The sequence below is a fragment of the Chrysemys picta genome, chromosome 3 (assembly GCF_011386835.1).
Source record: "Chrysemys picta bellii isolate R12L10 chromosome 3, ASM1138683v2, whole genome shotgun sequence".
In the NCBI taxonomy this organism is placed as follows: domain Eukaryota; kingdom Metazoa; phylum Chordata; order Testudines; family Emydidae; genus Chrysemys; species Chrysemys picta.
In genome coordinates, this window is record NC_088793.1 from 69,075,915 (window position 1) to 69,099,609 (window position 23,695).

The 23,695-nt window shown below is 42.1% G+C and overlaps 2 protein-coding genes across 2 annotated transcripts; one reads left to right on the top strand and one right to left on the bottom strand.

Annotated features, from left to right (window-relative positions):
• Nucleotides 1-1,336: 1,336 nt before the first annotated feature.
• Nucleotides 1,337-3,899, bottom strand: LOC135982268 (uncharacterized). Its single transcript, XM_065588196.1, has 2 exons — nucleotides 2,901-3,899; nucleotides 1,337-1,906 (listed from the first exon to the last, which is right to left on the bottom strand). The coding sequence occupies exons 1-2, from the start codon at nucleotides 3,475-3,477 to the stop codon at nucleotides 1,431-1,433; spliced, it is 1,053 nt and encodes a 350-aa protein (XP_065444268.1). The 5' UTR covers nucleotides 3,478-3,899; the 3' UTR covers nucleotides 1,337-1,430.
• Nucleotides 3,900-4,031: 132 nt separating this feature from the next.
• On the top strand, nucleotides 4,032-23,695 carry C3H6orf163 (chromosome 3 C6orf163 homolog). The gene is made up of 5 exons (XM_042857568.2): nucleotides 4,032-4,857; nucleotides 13,523-13,617; nucleotides 16,360-16,467; nucleotides 20,177-20,379; nucleotides 22,077-23,695. Exons 1-5 carry the CDS (start codon nucleotides 4,710-4,712, stop codon nucleotides 22,513-22,515), a joined length of 993 nt encoding a protein of 330 aa, XP_042713502.2. The 5' UTR covers nucleotides 4,032-4,709; the 3' UTR covers nucleotides 22,516-23,695.

The window sequence follows — 23,695 nt, forward strand, 5'->3', positions numbered from 1 at the left end:
TTCCCAAACTGCGGTGGGGCCATAGATGGAACTCACATCCCTATCCTGGCACCGGACCACCAGGCCACCCAGTACATTAACCGAAAGGGATACTTTTCCATGGTGCTGCAAGCACTGGTGGACCACAGGGGACGTTTTACCAACATCTACGTGGGATGGCCGGGCAAGGTTCATGACGCTCGTGTTTTCAGGAACTCTGGTCTGTTTAGACGGCTGCAACAAGGTATTTACTTCCCGGACCACAAAATAACTGTTGGGGATGTGGAGATGCCTATAGTCATCCTCGGGGACCCAGCCTACCCGCTAATGCCCTGGCTCATGAAGCCCTATACTGGCGCCCTGGACACTGAAAAAGAACTCTTCAACTACCGGCTGAGCAAGTGCAGAATGGTGGTGGAGTGTGCTTTTGGCCGTCTCAAGGGGAGATGGAGAAGCTTACTGACTCGCTGTGATCTCAGCGAAACCAATATCCCCATTGTTATAGCAGCTTGCTGTGTGCTCCACAATCTCTGTGAGAGCAAGGGGGAGACCTTTATGGCGGGGTGGGAGGTTGAGGAAAATAGCCTGGCTGGTGATTACTCACAGCCAGACAGCCGGGCGATTAGAAGAGACCAGCGGGAAGCGCTGTGCATCCGGGAGGCTTTGAAAGCAAAGTTCCTGAGTGAGCAGGGTAACCTGTGATTTTATAGTTTGTGTACTGAGAAGCTAAACCTGCCCCCGTTTCTTTACCCAGGTAATGTTGACTATCCTATCCAGTTACATACCCCCTTCACCCCCCCTCCAACACACGTGTCGAAATAAAAATAGTTCTACTTTGTTAAAGCACACCGTTTTCTTTAATACTGTTTTAGCGGGAATTTTTTAAAACTGGGACGCAGACTGTGGTGCGGGGCGGGTCTAGTGTTGTGATGCGAATGCAGCTTCTAAACTCAAGGATTGACAGGCTCCGCTGCGGTGGGATGCTTGTTTCAACGGAGCCTGTCACCCCTCCTGATCGGGACTGTGTGTATGGGAGGTCTATTTGACTTTGTGGCAGGGGGAGGACGGTTACAGATCCCATGCTGTGTGGCTCTGTGATCCTGTCTAAGGACCGGCGCTTAAGATCTGTAACTGCCCTCCCCCGCCACAAAGTCACAGAGCAACCCACCCCCCCCAACATTACATCAAAACAACCTCCCAGACTAACCGGGGCAACTAGTCACTGCATCACTGCACTGTGTATGTGCCCTGCTGCTGTGCCTGCCCCCGACTATGTACCCTGCCAAAGGAGACTGTCCTGTCCAATTTCCAACCCCCTTTCCCCTCCTCCTCCAAAAGAACATGATTGAAACAGTAGTTAACAGAAACGAATTTTTTATTATCAACTACACATGGCATTGGGAGGTGAAACTTGGACGTGGGCTTGTGTCAGGCGGGAAGGAAAGAACTTTTCAAATTTTGGGAAATGAGAGCCTTCTGCTACTAGAGCTCTCTGCAGGGGTGGAGTGAGAGTTAGCAGGGACTCTGCCGCCTCTCCTTCTTTGCACTTTGGGTGAGGTGGGTATGGGACTTGGTGGCGGGGGAGGGCGGTTAGAGATGGACTGCAGCGGGGCTCTGTCCTCCTGCCTCCGTTCCTGCAGAACATCCACAAGGCGCCGGAGTGTGTCCGTTTGCTCCCTCAGTAGTCCAAGCAGCGTTAGAGTCGCCTGCTGGTCTTCCTGCCGCCACCTCTCCTCCCGATCCATGTTGGCTTGGTGCATTCGGGTCAAGTTCTCCCGCCACTGGGTCTGCTGTGCTGCCTGGGCTTGGGAAGAGGCCATAAGCTCAGAGAACATGTCCTCCTGTGTCCTCTTCTTCCTACGCCTAATCCGCGCTAGCCTCTGGGAGTGTGATTCCAGGCTAGGTTGTGAGACAGTCGCAGACGGGGCTGTGGAAATGGGAAAAAGGGAGTGAATTCCTCTGAAAGATAAATGTAGTTGTGAACAAAGAACATAGTCTTTCTCTGTGAACAAGACCATGCACAGCACCTTTCACATGCGCACTCAGCACAAGGTCGAATTCTCGGCCTTCGCATTCTGTGCCTGGGGTCTTGAACAGCACATTTGAGAAGCGAGGCAGCACAACGGAATTTCTGTTGCAGGCAGACATGGTAAGCCGTACACTTGTGGCAGTTTAAAACTTTTATATTACCACTGGCCTCATTTCACATTTAAATCAATGTCAGTCCCTGCTGCCAGCAATCCGGCAAGCGGGAACTCTGCCCCTGTCCCACCCCCTCGCGGCTGTCCCCGGGAACGATCCCTTTCGGCTGCCCCTCTCCCGCCTCCACCGCGTGGCTGCAAACCAGCGGTGACAGTTCTGTAAAGGAACGGGAAAGCAGTCCCAACACTAACATTCCCCTACCTAATTAAAAGCAGGTCACCATGGCCGACATCACCCTGATGAGGATCTCCGAGAGCGACAAAGAGAGAATGCTCCGGGAAAGCCTCCAAAGACCAGGGCCGTATGCCGCCCTGCTGTGCAGAGCAATGATCCCCGAGTACCTGATAATCTCGTGGCGCGGCAACGTGTCGTACTTCGGAGGACCCAATAAGGCCGCTCTCCCCAAGAACCTCATGCAACGGCTTTCAAGTTACCTCCAGGAGAGCTTCATCGAGATGTCCCAGGAGGATTACTGCTCTATCCCCGCACATATAGACCGCATTTTACTGTAGCTGCAGTAGCAGGGAATACACAGTAGAGCGGCTTGTGCAGGACAATCACTGAAAACCGGACATTGCTAGATTTCTTTTCAAAACTTGCACTGCCCCTTACTAAACCGTTAAGCGCCTAGGGCACACTAATCATGAACAACCCATTCTTTTAATTGTTAATATTCCTGTTTTGTTAAAAATAAATGTTTAGATGTTTACAACACTTACTGGCTGATCCTTCACCAGATTCTGTGTCCGGGGTAATGGCTGGGGACGCTTCGTAGGGGATCTCTGTAAGGGTGATGAAGAGATCCTGGCTGTCGGGGAAATCAGCGTTGTGAGAGCTGCCAACTGCCTCGCCCTCCTCATCTCCTTCCTCATCTTCCCCGTCCCCTAACATGTCTGAGGAACCGGCCGTGGACAGTATCCCATCCTCAGAGTCCACGGTCACTGGTGGGGTAGTGGTGGCGGCAGCACCGAGGATGGAATGCAGTGCCTCGTAGAAACGGGATGTCTGGGGATGGGATCCGGAGCGTCCGTTTGCCTCTTTGGTCTTCTGGTAGCCTTGTCTCAGCTCCTTGATTTTCACGCGGCACTGCGTTGCATCCCGGCTGTATCCTCTCTCTGCCATGTCTTTAGAGATCTTCTCGTAGATCTTTGCATTCCTTCTTTTGGATCGCAGCTCGGAAAGCACGGACTCATCGCCCCACACAGCGATGAGATCCAAGACTTCACGATCAGTCCATGCTGGGGCTCTCTTTCTATTCACAGACTGCATGGCCATCACTGCTGGAGAGCTCTGCATCGTTGCCAGTGCTGCTGTGCTCGCCACGATGTCCAGACAGGAAATGAGATTCAAACTGGCCAGACAGGAAAAGGAATTCAAATTCAAATTTTCCCGGGGCTTTTCCTGTGTGGCTGGTCAGAGCATCCGAGCTCGCACTGCTGTCCAGAGCGTCAACAGAGTGGTGCACTGTGGGATAGCTCCCGGAGCTATTAGCGTCGATTTCCATCCACACCTAGCCTAATTCGACATGGCCATGTCGAATTTAGCGCTACTCCCCTCGTCGGGGAGGAGTACAGAAGTCGAATTAAAGAGACCTCTATGTCGAACTAAATAGCATCGCAGTGTGGACGGGTGCAGGGTTAATTCGATTTAACGGCGCTAACTTCGACATAAACGCCTAGTGTAGACCAGGCCTAAATAATACATAGATGATATACATAAAGTGCAGAAAACAGCATGAGTGCAAAGATGCATACAGTACATTAATTGACAGTACAGAAACATGGCTGACAATTGTTGGTGTAAATGTCTGATTCCTGCAAATACCGCATACAGTTACATCAGTGACCAAAAGGGAGAACTCAAACCTCTCAAGCACAGCTTCACTTATGTGAACTGGGGATAAACAAACAGCACCCATAATGTTTAGTTGTGTCCTGTTTCTGTAGATTTCCTTTTCAACAGTGGTAACAAAGTTTACAAGAAAATTCCTACCTTGACAAAAATAAGCCACAATGGTTTTCTGAGTGGAGACTTTTTGATACCCCATGCCACCCATGAATCATTCTCCTCTTCAACAGAAAATACTGATACAAAACATTTGAAACAGTAGCCATTGCTAAATACTTTTAAAATCCCTTTGAAGTGCTTGGATTTGAGAGAAATTGTTGCCATGCCTTAAGTAATAAAACCAAAAGATTGATGAGATGCTGCTTAACACTACCTGGTATCTACAAATTCTTTTGTGAGCAAATCTTGTCCTGCCTAGTAACAGTTGCTAGGTATGAGGTTGGTTTAAGGCTGTAAGAGGTCAGTTAATAAATCCTCTTCCATCATCAGTCCACATTATGTTATTGAGCTCCTCACCACTTGTGCTTAACCTGCAGGCAAATGTTTTAGACATCATCCTAATGGTGAATGATTTTATCTTTTAACTGGACTGCATGTTTTCTGTAACAGTAAGCATTTTGTCTGCAAGGATTAGGGCAGTTTGGACATTTTAGTAACTACCTGGAATATTTTATACAACCATGATTAGGAATCCAGATTTGAGCTCCTTTGTTTGTTGTGCTGTATGCTCAAAAATAATACCACCACCACCTACACCTGCTACTTTTGAACGGATTCGGGAATATAAGCCTTACAAAACACGGTATTACACGCATCGGGATATATTAGGTAAGTTGGTTTCCTGAATGCTTCATTTGTAATTCTCCAGTTGGGGATATCCAAAATGCTTATACATGCCTCTATTCTTGACTTTCACATCTTCTTCCAATGGCCTTTCCTGGTTGGTCAGAGATAGATACGTGTACTTATTCATGAATATGTACAAATACTACAGATCAAATAATTATTCTTCTCAAATTATTAAAGATTTGCTCACAATGAAGCAAAAAAAGAGAGCTAGGTATGAGCATATTTAAAAATAGTTGTAAGTAAGGCTTAAAAGGATTGAGAAGAACTGGGCTTGACAAAGATTTTTTTAAAACTCTTTAGTAAGGCAAAGTTACAATACAAAACTGAAGTCATTTCCTGTTTCAGGATCTGGGCCTTAGTTTGTCACTCTACAAGGGTTCAGTACAAAGTCCACAGGAATTTCTCCCTTGACATCAATAGACTTTAGATCAAGCCCTAAAAAGACAAGAGAGAAATAGAAATCATGCTAGAGAAAACTGTGTAATGACTGTAGCCACAACAACGTTACAACTTTGCTGGGTACAGCTCTTCAAAAAACAGTTAAACACTTTACTACCAGAACTGTGTACAGGGCCTAAACAAGCCCCTGAAACAACAGTTCCTGACAGGACTCTGGCATACTTATACAGTAAAAGCTGTGTTATCTGGCACTCTACCAGCTGGAAAGCTCTAGAAACCAGCATTTCTGATATCTCCCAATACAAGTCTTCAATCTAGTAACGGGGACCGATGCCGAAGCTATTCGGGACCCAAGTATTTCTAAGAGCAGCCGGACTATGCTCGAGTTAGCCAAGAAGAGCCAAATGCTGTTCTTTCTGTTTGTATCCACCATTGTGATTGGTTGGTTTATTACTCAGGGTATAGTCCTGTGTTTATTGCAAAATATCAATGCCACCCTACCATTATGGTATCCAAAATACCAGCGAAAAGCAAAGGAGAGAAGCGTAAGACAGTTGTGTTGACATTAAAATAGAAAATAGATATTTGAACATGTCTTGAAAAGGGCAAGAACAGGAATGTTTTGATACAAGAGTACAATTTTGACTTGTCCATGATATACGACATCAAGGCTCAGAAAGGACAATTGCTCAAATTTTTGCTAGTTGTGAGTCAAATAAAGCTGTTGAACAACTCTATACTCTGCATGCACCTAAATTAGAGCAGCTAGACAGTGTTTTATATGAATGGTTTTCATTGAAACTATGGGAGGGTGCTCCTATCTCCGGCCCAATGCTCGTTGAAAGGCAAAAGATTTTTATAAGCAAATGCAATTAACTGAGCCATGTGCATTTTCTGAAGGATGGCGTTTGTGTTTTAAACTTCATCGCGGTATTAGAAAGCTAGATGTATCCGGTGAACAAAAATCAGCTGACTATGAAGTGCAGAAAAATATTGTGAATTTTTTAGAAATTTAATTGCTGAACATGATCTATCCCCTGAACAAATTTATAATGCTGAAGAAACTGGCCTATTTTGGCGATATTTGCCAAATTCTACCCTAGCAGGTGCAAGTGAATTTAGTGCTGCTGTTTTTTAGCACAATAAAGACAGACTAACCCTTCTTACATGTGCTAATGCTGCAGGCTCGCATAGAATAAAACTTTTGGTGATTGGAAAATATAATCGTCCTAGAGCTTTCAAAGGTGTTGCACATTTACTTGTTGTTTACAAAGTACAAGGTAATTCATGGATGGACAAAGAATTTTTTAATGATTGGTTTCATCATATTTTTGTACCTGCAGTGAAAGAACATTTTAGAAAAATAGGTTTACCTGAAGATAGCAAAGCTATTCTATTGCTCGACAATTGTAGAACTCACCCACAAGAAACGGAGTTAGCGTCTGGTAATATTTTTACCATCTTCCTGCCTGCTAACGTTACTGCATTGATTTAACCTATGGACCAGGGCATTATCCAGAATATGAAATGTTATTACAGAGATTTCCTGAGAAAGCTGATCAATCCTGAAGGCACTATACAGGACTTTCAATCTCGTTATAACATAAAAGATGCAATTTTTAATGTTGCTTGTGCCTGGAATTCTGTTAAAAGTGAAACATTAAAGAGCTTAGATAAAATTGTGGTCTAGTGTTATGTTTGCAGAAGTGTCTTCTGATGAAGATGAATTTGAAGGCTTCAAAGTAAAAGTTAGAAAAAATACATTAGCACAAATTCTTGAAATGGTGAAGGATACTCCTTCTTCACACCCAACCAACAAACTTCATGTAAGTGAGATAGAAGACTGGGTTGAAGGTGACACTCATAAAGACACTGATAAAGACAGTGAAGACACTCATAAAGACAGTGAAAAAGATTTTAGTGAAGAGGAAAAAATAACTTGGGGAAAGGCTGCTTCAGCTTTTGTTACAATAATTACATTTGCAGAAAGGCAGCCATGTTATACAGACGCTCCCCGACTTACGCAAGCATTCTGTTCCAGAACGCCTTGTGTAACTTGAATTTTGCGTAAGTTGGAAACATATACCCGACCATTACTCAAAAAACCCAAAACAAAAAAAACCCTCCTATTTCTAGCTTACGGAACTCTTTCCGTAAGTGCGGATTTGCGTAAGTCAGGTTTGCATATCCTGGGGTGGGGGGGATTTATACTGCCCAGGAGGTTATGCAATGGCACATTCTGCATCTACTTTTATGCAAAAGAGGCTGAAGAAAATTAAACAAGCTGATATCAGGGATTTATTCAAAAAAGCAGCTTCCAAGATTCAGTCCAATCTCCTACACCTTTTACATCTACAATGATAATTGATGTTGATAATGATGACCCTGAGGCACTGCAAGGTCCTGAAATGCCTTCTGAATCATCAAAGAAAGATTAAATTATGTTCAGTATAGTTTTAGTGTTCAGTGTATTTTTAGTGCTCTGGGTGTACGCCATGCGCTGCCCATAGTGATATGTAATGTCATAAGGTAACCTACTGTATAGAAAACTTTACCTGTATACACCTAAGTGCTTCAAGAAACCAACCACTCTGCACTGCAGTACTACTACTGGATTGGTGAGTACCTGTATACTATTTTATACTTTATTCATTTTATTGTTTTTTAACTCTTTGAAAATTGGTATTCCATTGGTAAGTATAACTCTTAGTTAACCGGAATTTTTGACTAACAGCAGCCCCCATTTTCCCAACATGCTGGATAACAAAGCTTTTACTGTATAAACTATCTCTAGTCATAGCCAGATTTTCTATTATACTGCAATTATAACTTAAAAATTGAAAGAAAATGTATGGTAGTATTAGTATGTTAATAGCAAGAGTCTGAGGTAAATCAATAAAGTAAGAATTTCTATACCTAACTATTGCAGGGATCTTTGATCAGTGATATTAGTATGGTGAGTCACACTGCCTATGTTCGATAATGTAAGTCACCAAAGAGGTTTCAGTCATTATTCAATAGCTTGTAGAGCCTGGGATAGCTGCTTTTCAAAATACATTTGAAGCATCAACAGTGTGCTCAGGGCTGTAGAAGACCCAGAAGCAGGGCCGGTCCACAACATTTTGGCACCAGAGACGGGGAGCTCAAATGACGCCCCCTTGCCCCCTCATTTGGGCCAAAACCTTGAAATATTTCAATTCTGCCTTCTTCCTGTCCTACTCCTCTCATGGTACTGCTCTGCTACCTACCCCAATAAAGGAGAACTAACAACTTAAAATGCCTTGTTCAAAAATTTTAAGTAACACTTAACTTTCGAACGCCTGAACAGCAAATGTAACTTTTCTTGTCTGCAAAGTAAACACTGGCATTTTTATCTGTTTGAATAATCAAAGTGGTGCTTTCTGTGCTTTCTTGGTTGCAAAGATTTGAACTGCTTCCTGAAGGTCCACAGTCTGGGCCAGCTCATGCTCTATTGAGATGGTTGCAAGGCCAACCAGCCTCTCCTGTGTCATTGTGGAGTGTAAGTGTATTTTTATTAACTTCAGCTTGGAGAAGCTGCTTTCTCCACTGGCAGCTGTTACAGGAAGTGTTAGAAGTATGCACAGAGCAACAAAAGCATTTGGAAAGAGGGTGGTCATCTTATTTGTGCACATGTATTCCAGAACAGCCTTTGGAGTTGATCCTGCTGACATGTATCTTGAAAGGGCTTTCAGTTCATCACCTAAATCATTTGCATCAATATCGCGCATGTCATCATGTGTCAACACTGTCTCTAGTGCCCTGCATTGCTGGAGTAGGTCTTCTTCAAGTATAGTGAGGAGTTTTGGAATATCATACAACATCCCAAACATACTGCTGTGTTCCTTGAGCTGCAAGAAACGTTCTTCAACTGACTGTATTGCACAATCTAGCACCTGGTTAAAGAATTCAACTTTGAATGGTTGTTTGGGGTCTCTTATGGGATTATCCCATGCCTCATAATCAAAATGTCTTCTTCTTCGGTGACTCTTGTATTCTTGAATGGGTGGGAAAATAGCTTCAGTGTGAAGTTTCTCTGCCAACTTCTGTGCACTCTTCAGAACGTTTTGAAATGCTTCATCTGACCAGTAAGACTGTAGGTATGACTTTGCTTTGTCCAGTTGTTCCATTGCTCCAGATATATCAAGGTCAACACCTTGGAGTCTCTTGCTTACAATATTTATTTCAAACAGTATGTCATGCCACAACACTAAGCCACACCGAAATTTGAAGTTATGTAAGTTTCTGGTGATTCCATTTCCCTCTGCCACTGTTCTCCCACGAACAGTTCCTGTCATAGCATTATCCTCCATAATGGCAACTATGGTATCATCTATCTTCCCAATTTGGTGCTTGATAGGCTTTATCGCCTCCACTCAACTTTCCCATCGTGTGGCACTCAGTGGTTTCAGTGTCAAAGAGGATGTTCCCAGATGTTGCTTCAAAATTTGCCATCAATGAGTTGATGCAGAGAAAAATACATAGATGCTTTGAATTACATTAAAAAATTCAGCAGCCTCACTAGAAGCTGATGCTGCATCACTGACCACCAAGTTCAATGAATGAGAACTGCATGGGACAAAAAAAGCTTGAGGGTTTAACTCTCGAATCCGTGTCTGCACTCCTCTGTTCTTTCCTCTTATGTTGGCACCATTATCGTAGTCCTGACCTCTCATGTCAGCTATCGCAATTCCCGCATCTTCCAGCTTTTTAAGAAGCACATTTGTCATACCAGCTCCTGTAGTATCATCAATGTCAATAAACTCTAGAAAATGCTCTCTGACTGTCACTATTGCAGGGACATTTTCACTAGGTTCTGTTGTTGTTACCAAACTCACCATTAAAGTCATTTGTTCCATATGGCTGATGTCAGGTGTGCAGTCCAGAATAACAGACTTCAGATCTGCCACAATCTTCTGTTTGACTTTTGTTGCCAGTAACTGTATGATCTCATTTTGAATTGTTTTTCCAAGGTAGTGGTGTGTGTACATTTCTTGGGCGGCGACTCTTCTTAGATGCTCCTGGAGTACAGCATCAAACTCAGCCATCAGCTCCACAATTTTAAGGAAGTTTCCATTGTTTGGCACATACAGCTGATCTGAAGTGCCACGCAGTGCTAGGTTTTGGGTAGCAAGCATTCTCACAATGGCAATGAGCCTTTTCAGAACATTTTGCCAGTAAAGAGACTCTGATGCAATCTTCTCTTGATGCTGATCATCTAGGGTGGCCTTTAAACTTAGTCTCATCTCAAGGTCTTTCCAGCTCTGGAATGCTCTCTGGTGATTTGCTGCCGTCTCATGGCATGCCAGATTAATAGCCAGATTTTTCCAGTCCTTTGTTCCTGTAGAACCCAATGTGGCTGGAAAATTAGACTGGAAGAGTTTGCAACAAAAACAGTATGCAGCATTTTGGGTTTTTGCGTACATAAGCCCTGGCCTCTCCACTTTGTCACGATTGGGAATTTCACGCTAGTAATGTGTTGGATGGAAAACTTCTGTTTTCATTGTCTTTGGGGAATATGAAGTTTTTCACTTGCTGTGGCTCATGCAGTACAAGGAAGTCCCTCAGGCTACTGCTCAAGTGGGTCCGCAGTCCTGGATCATCTAGACTTAAGGAACTAAACTCAGCAGCAGCTGTTTCTTGCACCTCCACCACACTCTTCTCTGATCTGCACTTTTCTTCAGGAATGTGCATGGTTACATCCATTTGAGATGGAGGTATGGATGCTGCAGTAGCTGCCAGGTCACCTGCACTCTGACTAACTGGAAGATCAGGCATTTCCTCATCACTCACATCCTCCCCCCTCTGACCACCCTAAAACACCCCTAGTTGTCACCTACCACTTCACACTGGAACCCCTATGGAGTATCATCAAACATCTACAACCCATACTCTAGGGGGACCCCATCCTGAAATAAATCTTTCCAGAACCCGCCTCTTCTGGCCTTTGAACAACTCCCCAACCTCTCCAAGCTTACCATCAGAATCAACCTCCCCACAGACCAGGATACACCAACTCAAAGTGGCATCAGACTCTACCAGAACAACAGATGCAAAACCTGCAGACATACCTCCACTGATGCAATGATCAACACCCCACACAACGCACCATTCAAGATCCATGGGTTCTTACACATGCTTATGACAACATGTGCTGTACCTCATCCAGTACAGTAAATGTCCCAATAACAGCTATATGGTGAAACCAGACAATCACTATGCTCTCAAATGAAGTAACACAGAAAAATGATAAAAGCCAAAAACACCATATCACCTGTGGGTGAACACTTTTCACAAAGCAATCATTCTATATCTGACCTATCATCCTCAAAGGAAACATGCACAATACTTTCAAAAGATGAGCCTGGGAGTTTAAATTCATAACTTTGCTAGACAATAAAAATCATGGACTGAATAGAAACACTGGATTTTTTGGCTTATTACAACAATCTGTAACCCACTAACAACCCCCCTCCCAACTGCCTCCACCCACTTCCTTCCCCGGTCCCTCCCCTACCTGATGACTGAAGGTGTGTTAACGGGCCATTTCACTTTGAATTGTCCCTTGAAATATGTGTTAACTACTTATGCTAAACCATCTGTTCCATCTTGTATTTAGCTGTGACAGTATATTTCACAGACCTGAAGAAGAGCATGTAAGCTTGAAAGCTTGTCTCTCTCACCAACAGAAGTTGGTCCAATAAAAGATATTACCTCACCCACTCCGTCTCTCTCTAAACCAGTTACTTGTCATTCACTCATGTTCTTTGTATATACTGCCTTCATAGATTCACACTCATATTTATGTGAAGCTTATTAACAGAATTATTATCGCAGCTAGTTTAGCGCAACTATATGCCTAATGTATGTGCCAGTCATGAAAATGTGCCTCCTTATAGCAAGTTTCAGTACACTATACTACTCTTTATAGCGTAGTATATCAGACATGTAGCCCCTTTTGGGCTTTTCCCCACATAGGCAAGAAAAAGATAAGATAATTTTCAAAACTCGGTATTCTCAGTATAAAAAATGGTATCTTGTGTGAAATTCAATTCATGGAGAATAGTTGCACCAAAGTAGTCAGAAACTACAAATTACATCATAAGTATGATTTCTTATTAACCATACGTTACTAAACTATGTACTCACATACTACTTCTTTTAAGACATCAACAGTCCCAGGTTTGATAATAGGCAGGGAAAAGAAAAAAAAAACCTAAGGTCTGATCTACATTTAAAATTTAGGTCAACATAGCTGTAGTGCTCAGGGATGTGAAAAATCAACCTCCACTCCCCACCCGAGCACCATAGCTATGCCAATTTAATCCCCGGTGGAGACGCAGCTAGGTCAATGGAAGAATGCTTTTGTTGATCTATCCAACGTTGCTTGGTGAGGTGGTATTTCTACAGTGACAGAATCACCTGCCCCTCACTGTAGGCTATGTCTACACTGTGGGGTTATGCCAGCATAGCTATGGTACCATAGCTATGTCCCTATAATCCCCATAGTGTAGATGTGGCTTGAGTGGATTTGGCCTATATGTGTTCTTCTGGTAGAGTGGTTGTTACCCTTGGTGCACATATTGATACACATAGTTCCAAATTAGCATGGCTATAGTAAACTTGATGCTGTTGAAAGGTACCGAGCTAGACAACCCTGGAGTTGGCAGCCTCTATTATCCACAAAATGGATACAACATTTGTAGTGACAGTGTCGACTCTCCAAACTGCCCCATCAATGTGCCTTAATTCTGTTTTGAAGAGATTAACTTCTGGATTGAGATGGCAGTTTAGTCCAGATGCCTACTCAGCACTTATTTCTACTGTGTGGGCTAACAATGGAGAGAATTAGTGTCAGCTGTTGTGGTAGACTGGGTGAAGTCAACATTTGTTTGCTAGGAAATAGACTAAGACCACTAAATTTGTTTGATATAGGTCACCAAATAGCCATCAATCAATGGAATTGTGGGTCCACAGCACCTCATAAGATCAGGTCCCTAGACTGTATGCTCCTTGAGCAGAGTCCTTGTTTTTAAAGCAGTGCATTCTCTTAAGACACTGTATTAACAATATTTACATTATAAATACTGTCTGCAGTGAGGATTCACATTGTGTATCTTTTTTATTTTTTTTAAAATATCAAATCAAGCAAATGGGCAGGAGACAGTTTAATTTCTTTATACTTGTAACATGTTGTACATGATCCATTTCTGTTGAATATACATAGAGCTCGGGGCAGATCTTCAACAAGAACAATGTGAAAAAAAGGAATTAGAAGTAAAAGAACGGATTGAAAAAATTAAAGCCGAACTATGGTTTCAGGTAAATTAAGTTACACTACTATCATTGAATTTAACATTTATAATTATGGAATCTGCGTTGTAGCATGCAAATCGTGGATAAATTCCTTTGAGCTCATGGGCGGCAGGTATCAGAGGCTTGGAGAGCTAAGCCTCCCGAAACGGGCCAAAAAATGTCCGATGCGGTACACCTCTCTTTGGAGGCATGCCCACCCGGCGCCTTTGGAGCGCTGTTGCTGGAAGTTCCTGAGAAATGGAGGGCCACCGGTGCCCAGACCATGGCCCCGCCCATGCTCTGCCCAGAGGCCCTGCCCTGCTTGGCCTCTTCCCCCATGGCCTCGCCCCCGCCCCTCCTCTTCCCGCCCCCACTCCACCTCTTCCCCCAAGGCCCCACCCTCTGCTCACTCCTCTGCACCCCCTCTCGCCCCATCGCTCGCCCTTAAGGCAGGAGGAGGCAGAAAGGAGCAAGCAGTGGGCAGGGGAGCGTCGAAGGAGGGGGCAGAGAGGAGTGAGTGGCAGGCAGGGGTTTGGGGGAGAGGGCAGAAACAAGCGGTGGGCAGGCAGGGGGCCTCGTGAGAGGGGACAGAGAGGAACATGCAGCAGGCAGGGGGCCTCAAGGGAGGGGGCGCAGAGGAGTAAGTGCAGGCAGGCAGGGGGCCTTGGGGAGGGGGCAGAGGTGGAGCAGGGGTGGGAAGAGGCAGAGTGGAGGCAGAACCTCAGGGGAAGAGGCCAAGCAGGAGCGGGACCTCAGGGCAGAGGTGGCGTGTAGGCCATAGGTGCTGGAACTAAGAGTGTGTGTGTGGGGTGCTGCCACACTCCATGGCTTGAAATGTTTTCCATTATATGAAGGGTTTACAGTTTGGTTCAATGGCTCTCAGCACCCCTGCTGTGCAAATTGTTCCAGCACCCCCAGTGCAGGAGCAGCCTCATGGGGAGGAGACTGAGCAGGGGCGGGACCTCGGGGCAGAACAGGGGGTGGGGCCATGATCCGGGCACTGGTGGCCCCCTCCTACTTCTCAGGAGCTCCTGGCGCTCACTCCCAGCCACTCCCAAAAGCAAGAGTCAGGTGCCATCTATGTTTGAACTGATAGTTAATATCAGTTCATCTTCATCTGCCAGTTCATTTTTTACTTTAAATCTAGAAATACTGGAAAGAACACGCAGTCTACAGAGGTTAAATATTTTTTTAATACTACATTTATTTTTAGCCAATTATCAATGCTTGTTTATGTAACAGACAACAATAATTCTACAGTTGTTGTTGCATAAGTACCAAATCCAGCACACAATGAATAGCAGAACTCCCATTGACTCCAATGTAAGCAAGAGCAGGTTCTGTATGCACAAATTTGCACATGAATATGATCCTCTAGTTATCAAGCTCAACTAACTTAGGCATTTGACCATCCCAAAATAACCGGTCAACTTACTGGTCAAATTTTGTCAAATAATGTCAAAAGTGGTAAAATATTTTAAAGCATTAATTTAATACAACAGTAACAGAAAAGAGTAAGACTTTATGGTCTCCAATAAGCTTAGCCTTAGATACTTATGCCTACTTTAAAAAAAAAACAAATTACTTAACTGAGTTATTTTAACTCAGAAAAAATGCAAAACACAATGAAGTTCAGCGATGTTAGGTTAGCACTTAAATGTGAACGGTATTCAAGACTGAATAAAAGAAAATAAAAATGAAATTAAACAGAAATAAAACAAACACATAGCAACCATAAAAGAAAAAAATCATTTTTAAATGCACTTATGCTAGGTAGGCAGGAGGCCACCTCTTCAGGTAATTTAATGGCTGTCCATGTTTTCTCTTTGTGTCGGGGGAGGAGGTTTAATGACTGTAAACCCTCCTCTCTCACTCCTACTCCCTTCTGAGTTAATTTCTATATGTTTGTCTAGTCAGTTTAGATTGCAAGCTCTTTGGGGCAGGGACTGTGTCTTTTAATTTGTTTAATGTGTTTTGTAAGCCACCATGTACATTGATGGCCTGGTATACAACTAAAGATATACATACAAACAATATTTGTTCTAGAAGATACCAGCCAATCAAGATGCTCACTTTCATTTAGTTCATCTTTTCCCCAACAGGTGGCATTAGCATGTAGTAAAATGAGTGATTAAGACCTTTAAGTAAATTTGCTAACTGATGGCACCATGATACAATCAAAAATGTCAGCCTCCGCCTATATCAAGGTATTCTTGCTGGAATATTTGACAATCTTTGACCATGGTCAAACAATAAGCAGTGAACTGAACAGTCAACTGACATTATTTTATCAGTCACTTGACCAACTTGTCAAATCTAATCTCAGAACAAGGCACATTTTTAACATTATGAAGAATTTAAACAAATTTTACATCAAAATTTGTCTTTGAAACACAGTGATCACTACTAAAATATCAACATTTGCCAATCCTTTTCCACACAGTGCTATGTGAGATCCAGAGTTGCCCACTATGCTTACAATAGGTAACAAAACTGTGGTATCTCAATGCCATTGTATGGTACAGTGTTAGCAAATGCCCACTTTTTAATATTGATTACAGTACCGGCAATTTTCCAAAGATCAATGTAACAATGTTAGCAAATAGCCCAAAACACCACGTATGTTATCATTTCTATATAGATTTATCTGTCTCTAATTTTTAAATGAAAAACAATAAAGCTATTGATTACAATAATCTCTGATCCAAGTCAGAATACCATGTAAACAGATCTTTAGCTAACTGCAGTCGGCTATGATTATTTTTTAAGGCTAAAGTGGAAAAAGAAGATGCAGTGGAACAAGCCCTTGATCAGGCAAGAGCCGAACACAACAGTTTTTTAGAAGACCTAAAAAAAAAGCATGAAAAAGAACTACAGGTTTGGAGTCACTTGCTTCCATTTTTAATATACCAAATATTTTACTGTATAAATGTCCAACTATGGAATTGAATCACTTCTCAACAATACATTGTCATACTATATGTTTAAAGATGTTCTATTTGTGCTTGTACACTGCTATCATTTTGTATCAGTTGGGAATTGAGTCCTGTTGTTTGATGGGGTAGCTTGCCTTGAGAATCACTGCATTTTTCCTTATGGTTCTGTCTGGTCAGATACTTGGATTAGCTAGTTCTTTCTGATTGGTTTTTAGCATTCTATACTTTCCTTTTTATTGTATGAAACTTAGTTGTTTTGTGACAGATGACCTGTAAGGCCCCAGTTCAGCAAACTGCTTGAGCACATGCTTAACTTTAAGCACCTGCTTAGGACAATTTCTATTCAGCACAGCAGTTAAAGATGGGATTAACTTTCAGCACATTCTTAAATTCCTTTAATACCAAAGCTAAGCAGGTGTTTAAATGGTTTGCTGAACTGGAGCCTAAATTTAAAAAATAAAAATAATTAGAAGTATACTACTGTAAGTCTATCTATCTATCTATACATACACCTCTAAACTAAGCGTGCAAATTATGTTTTATTGTATAGACTCAACAACATGCTTAACGTGCATGCTGGAATATCTGATAAAAGATGCAAACACAAATATAAATACAAAGGAAGAAAACTACAAACAGCAATTAAGCTTCTACACCATTTTATTCTATTCTATAGGTTTTTATATCACTGAAGTATCTGAGGGCTTTCCAATAGTGCATTAAGCAACGGGACCATCATCTGTGTCACATTCTCTCCCCAGTATGTGCAGTGGAGTGTTTTGTTGTGTGTTGATGTTAGAGAAGGAAGGTCAAAAGAATATGTCTTGCACTGAACGGAACATGGTGAGGTCTGTGATGGTCCTTTGTTCCTGTTGGAGTTCACTCCAGTTTTGGGCTGGCTCCCAAGAAAGCTTTGTCTTCAGCTCTTATAGCATCCACTATAGGTTGCGGAATCTCAGGATTCCTGATGTATCACAGTTCACTCACTAGCCTCAAGTTTTATTAAGGATTGTTGTGGACTTGGGTATATAAGGACATTAATATGTGCTGTTTGCACCAACAAAATGGTTGCAAATACAAAAATCATATCAAACCCTGGACACAAGACATGCTGCTCAGCATATAAACCACAAGAAAGGAGATAAACTACAACAAAGGGAAGATATTTTCCACGTGGTTATAAAGTATTTTAAGTTTGGAAATTTGTTTGCTTTTTTGGGGTTAACCTAACAGTTGTTTAACAATAACCTGTGGGTTTTGAACCAGATGGGCAGAAAATTGGAGAGGAGAGTATATGACCAGGGATTCATTTAAGCCCTGTTTAAGCAAACTGACTGACAGCAATGGCTGACAGTAGCAGGTCCCACTGAATGGGTGCTGAAAATGTTTTAAGAGTTAATGTAGCTGGGACAAAACAGTTTTTCAGCACCAGCAACCTCAAAAACACTTTTTGGAACGATGCTGAAATGCTCTGTTCTCTCTAGAGTAATGGTTAAACAGTTTTCAGCACCTATACAGCAGATGCCAGTGCTGGTAACTGTTGTCAGCAATGGTCAAACTGCCAGTGTACATGAGACTACAGAATACAGTTGTCTTCAGTGCAAGGATTTTATGTAAGTGTGCACAAGAACTACAACAAACACCTCAAAGCTTTACTTGTCCTTCATCAGAGATACTCCAAAGAACCATCCATCTGAACTCATGATAGTGCATTCAGATTGCCTTGCCTCCATTAGTGGTTCCTCCAAATGAACGAATCAAGTTTATTCTTTGTGAAAATGGTGAGGCTATAGGCTAACTGGATGTACCTTGATAGAATGTCAGTCTTTGGCTGGATGTGATATGGCCTCTAATGAGAGTGTCTGTGATTTCCTGAGTTCCCTGAAATGGGCCACATTTGATTCCATCCCCTGCCCATCCAATCTGCTTAGTACTTCCATGCCTTTTCTTACCAGAATTATCAATGTTTTGCTTTGTGAGGGGAGGGTGTTGAACATTCTGACGCATACAGTGCTCAGCCACCTTGTCCACCTCTCCAAAAAACCCTGTCATCAAGCAAGACTCTGCCCTGGCCCTTGTGAGGAGGGGGAGTAGTCTTGAGCTGCAGTGGGAGTTCAGGAAGCACTGGAGGACATTCTTGTGTCTTAGGCAGAAAAGGCATAGAGTAATGGCACTGGAAAACATAGAGAAGGACTAAGATAGAGAACCCTAATATGCCAGAGAATGGAGGCATAGAACAAGGTCTGGGTTTTAGTGGGAGGTTAAGAAGAACCGGAGTTGTTTGCTTTGTGTAGTTGAGAGAGAGGCTCACAGGAGGATCTAGATGGATAATGGGGACTCTTGGGAGCTGGAATAGGGTTGCAAGTAAGAGGGTGATCTGAATTAGGGGCTTGGGGAATATGGAGGAGGGTCCATTACTGCAGTCTTTTGAGGACAAAGACATGAAGTGAGTGTTTGGGGAGCTACGGGAAGGGTTTAGTACAAAATCTGTGTTTGCATATGTGGCAATACATATGGAAGGGAAAATGTGTGTGGTGAGGTACTGATTGTTTTTCATTGGGTAAATCTGAATTCCAGCATCAGCTAATAAACATAAAAGCATTACAGCTATTTAACTACTGTTAGCGTAAGCACAAATTTGACTTTACAACAAGTCTGAAAGTTTCCTACCTTTTGTTGTGATTTCTATTATTATGAACTTTGTTCCTATACTCTGAGCCCAATCATTTCCCTGAGATCTGTGCACAGAGAATGCAAAAAATGCAGCTGTACCACTGTCACCCTTTGAACGTGGGGAGGAGATAGATATGAATCAGTCAGAGTCATCTCATTTCCTCCCTCCTCCCCTTTCATTGAATCTTGAGAAGACCTCTCCGCAGGGTTGGGGGTCCGTGCCTATGAAGGGGATGGTCCAACTCATTATACTAAATTCTATACATACAGTAGTATGTTGTAATAAAATGGCACCTCTCACTGGGCGACACCAACACCTTCACCATCATAGAGATACTGAAATATTTACAAAAAGCAACAGAGGGTCCTGTGGCACCTTTGAGACTAACAGAAGTACTGGGAGCATAAGCTTTCGTGGGTAAGAACCTCACTTCTTCAGATGCAAGGCTTATGCTCCCAGTACTTCTGTTAGTCTCAAAGGTGCCACAGGACCCTCTGTTGCTTTTTACAGATTCAGACTAACACGGCTACCCCTCTGATACTTGAAATATTTACAGTTTTCTAAAACTAGCTCTGACATTTTATTTTTAATATATAGATTCTTACCTGTAATTATTTAGGGAGCTGTTAAAGAGGCAAGGACACAAAAACTTTGACCAGCAAAAGGCTACACTGGCAACAAGGGCCACATCTGATTTCAATGATCACAGATTTCCGCTGTCCTTATCTTCATTATGAAGATTTGGCTAGTAGACCTGCAGTCTACACCTCTGTATTAAACTAAGGGTGACCACAGGCTGCATTTGACCTGCTGACCTAACTCTGACCAGTGACCACCCCTAATCTAAGGCATAACAAGTCACTGTCATTTTCCTTTAATGATCTATTGAAATGCTGTTCTTCCTCTGAGCTTGTTTTTTCTTTAAAAACGGGGATTGAACAATACATTTTTATTCACTATTTAAATGTTTCTAAAGGAAGCAGTGAAAAAAACGAAGAGAGAGATGCAGCGGTACCTGGAAGATGAGCTGAAGAGGGAATCTGAAGCTGCAGAGCAGCGCATGGCTCACAAACTTCAGCGCATCCTGATGGAGTGTGCTTTGGAAAAGATGCACGCTGTAGCTGACGCCAGAAGACAGGAGAGGCAGACAGCATCCCAAGCAATGGCCAAGCAGCAAAAGTATTCTTGCCATTTTCTAAAGTTTAACTGTTCATCCATTTTTATAACAATAAGCAAAAATGCATACACCAACAATAAGCAAAATATCCTAAGGGTTTTCTGTGGCACCCCATCTTCATCTTCTAAGCACTGATATCCTAACTAGAATTCTACCTATGGAATTCATACAAAATATACTGAAACATGTAACTAAAGAAACAAGACTTGAGTACATCAAGGTTGATCATTCCCGACTTTCAAGAAACAGATCAATATATTTTAAAAATATTTAATACCTGAAATTCAAAAGGTGACTTCACTCTGAAAAGTGACTGAAATTAGCATTGTGGGCTTTCAGGCTTATTGCATTTCACAATTTCACATCAAATTTACTTAGGGTAGAAGCAACAATTTTTTTTTCTAATTGCCAGCACCACAAACTTAACCTGGGACTTGAAAGTCAAGCTTTGTTCTTTATGTGTCATCACCACAAATAAAGATTTAGCAGGTCAAATTCTGCCCTCACTTACACTGTACAAAAACCCATTGTCTTCATTTAAATGGAATGGGATTTTACAGGTTAAACTGAGGGCAACGGCTGGCTCTACAAGTGGAATTTAGTTAATTATGGTTAACAGTGTTGGATACTTAATATCCTGCTCCCTCTCCCATAAGATTAGAGAGTAGTAAGATTTACTTTTGTCACTAATGTCAGAAGTAATTCTAAAAACTCACAGAGAGCAGATCTGTTGGGTAAGAATGTTCCCTTTTTAAACAGGCATTTTTCAGAATAGAAAAGCATGTTGTTGAGGCCACACTGAGTTGACATTATGTAATGTTTTCATTCTCACAATGAAAACAGGGCCCAGTCCTGCAGTCCTTTTTTCCACAGACTACTACATCATCTTAGCTGGTATCTTCTGATTCTCCTGTCAGCTGAGTTCCTATGGGACCTGGTGAAAATTAAAACTCCTCCGCAAAGTGGAACAACTGGGAGAATTTCCCCTTTGGCACAATGGACTTGGCTGACGCTGAGCGTACCATGGGGATACTCTTTATACTTCCCTGAGCCAGCTTTGCTGAATTGCATTCACTGTGTTTGGGCACTGTTATATATATATTTTATACTTTTTCTTGTCTTATTTTAGTAGTTGTACTGAACACAGATGTGTTTGATAAAACTTAAACAAAAATTAGAAGTACATTTCCAGGCTACAAATCAATGTTTAGCCCCAATTCACGAAAACATTCCAATTTGGGACAGCACTATAAAAAAATTATTTAAAGTTAAAATACAGAATACCAAACTGATTCTTCATGCTCTTCCCTCCCAGCCCCCCACACACCTTATTTGTTTAATTTTACATTTATTTTAAGTATTGTAACACTTTTCACCTTGACACATGCACCATTAAAATAATACCATTTGGCATACATATTGGAACTGAGCTTCCACTGGTATAAATCAGTATAGTTCCATTTAAGGCAGTGGAGCTATGCTGATTTACAGTATCAGAGGATCTGGCCCTACAGTCTTTCTGATATCTTGTTTTAGTCCTGTAATAATTTTACTTCATGTTATAACTTCACTTATATTTGAAACAAAATCAGAAACTTTATAATTGTACAGTGAATAAACTTTAAGTAATCTTTAATAATCATTCATAATATATTAAACCTATCAAAGTTACTTTACAGATCAATTAACTTTTTAACAGAAAGTACACAGAGCAACTCCAGGAAGCTGGGATATTGGCTAACGAAATACATCAGAAGAACCTGGATCAATTAAAAAAAGAAAAATATTATGAAATGAGTGTTGCCTTGGACATCACTCAAAAAGAGAATCAAGAGGAGGCTGAAAAACAGCTCAAAGAAGCAGAGGTAGCACATCAGGCCATATATGGAGAAGTGACGACCAGCCTGAGAGAGACAGAAGCTCAAGTACAGATTCTTACCCAACAGCTGGGAAGCATGACAGCTTGGAAAGACAACCTGGAAGCTGAAATAGAAGAAATAAGACAATCTTTTCAAAACTACATTGATATTACGTTTCCTAAGCTGACCCCAGGACAAGCAGATTTTATCCTGCCATTCAGAAAGCGACTTGAACACAGGGATACAAAAAAGGAAGCAACAGATAATGACAAGGAATGAAAAGACGGGATCGGTGTGAGATTTACTGCAAGTGCAGATCAGTACTTCCAGTAGGTAATGCTGAAAAATAAATCAATTTCTGTTCACCGCATTAAACATGAGTCCCTGTAGGTAAAGGAAAAATAATCATTACATATTAATTAATGCACCAAGCTTAGGCAGGATATATTCATATTCTCTCCTACAAATAGTAAAGTTAAGATTACACCTCAACTTCCATTATAATAACCTCCTGTCTCAAAAACTTTTGAGGTGCAACTTTTGATATTAGCCTGAAGACACTTTTTTGAAGCGTGAGGAAAATCCATTCAGCCACTTTCCAGTGAACAAGAAAAAATACACTTTTTCTTAGTTAAAAAAAAAAAGATTAAAGGCAATATTTGAAGTAGTGAAAGCGAAGTGAATCCTGGACAGGGGTTACTGAAGAGAGAAGTGCCAGCTCTTCTACATGCTCCTCCTATCCCAGGGAACTGTGCTGAATTCTCCTCTGGTGGAGCTCTACTGGGTCATTGGTTTTGAGGATTTTAGGGTTAGGACCAGGAACTGCTGCTCTTTGTTATATTCTTCCTGCAGACTCTGAGGATGTCCAACTGAGAGTTAACACTTCTTAAAGCAGTTTTTATCATCCAGGCTCCCCTTCCTTACTGCACATCTGTGAGACAGTTAGTTTGTGGCAGCATTGCACCAGCAGAGTGGCTTTGAGGTTGCATAGGGATTCCATGGATCATCTAAGAGCTCTCTGGATCTTAGGAAATCCACTAGGTTTAATGGCTTAAACCTCTGCCCTTTCATTCCTTGACAAAATGATACGTAGGAAATTCTGGCAGTCAAAACTCAGTTTCCTGTCTCCTAAACCAGATACACCCACATATGGCTCTAGTGAATCATAGAATCATAGAATATCAGGGTTGGAAGGGACCTCAGGAGGTCATCTAGTCCAATCCCCTGCTCAAAGCAGGACCAATTCCCAACTAAATCATCCCAGCCAGGGCTTTGTCAAGCCGGGCCTTAAAAACCTCCAAGGAAGGAGATTCCACCACCTCCCTAGGTAAAGCATTCCAGTGCTTCACCACCCTCCTAGTGAAATAGTGTTTCCTAATATCCAACCTAGACCTCCCCCACTGCAACTTGAGACCATTGCTCCTTGTTCTGTCATCTGCCACCACTGAGAACAGCCGAG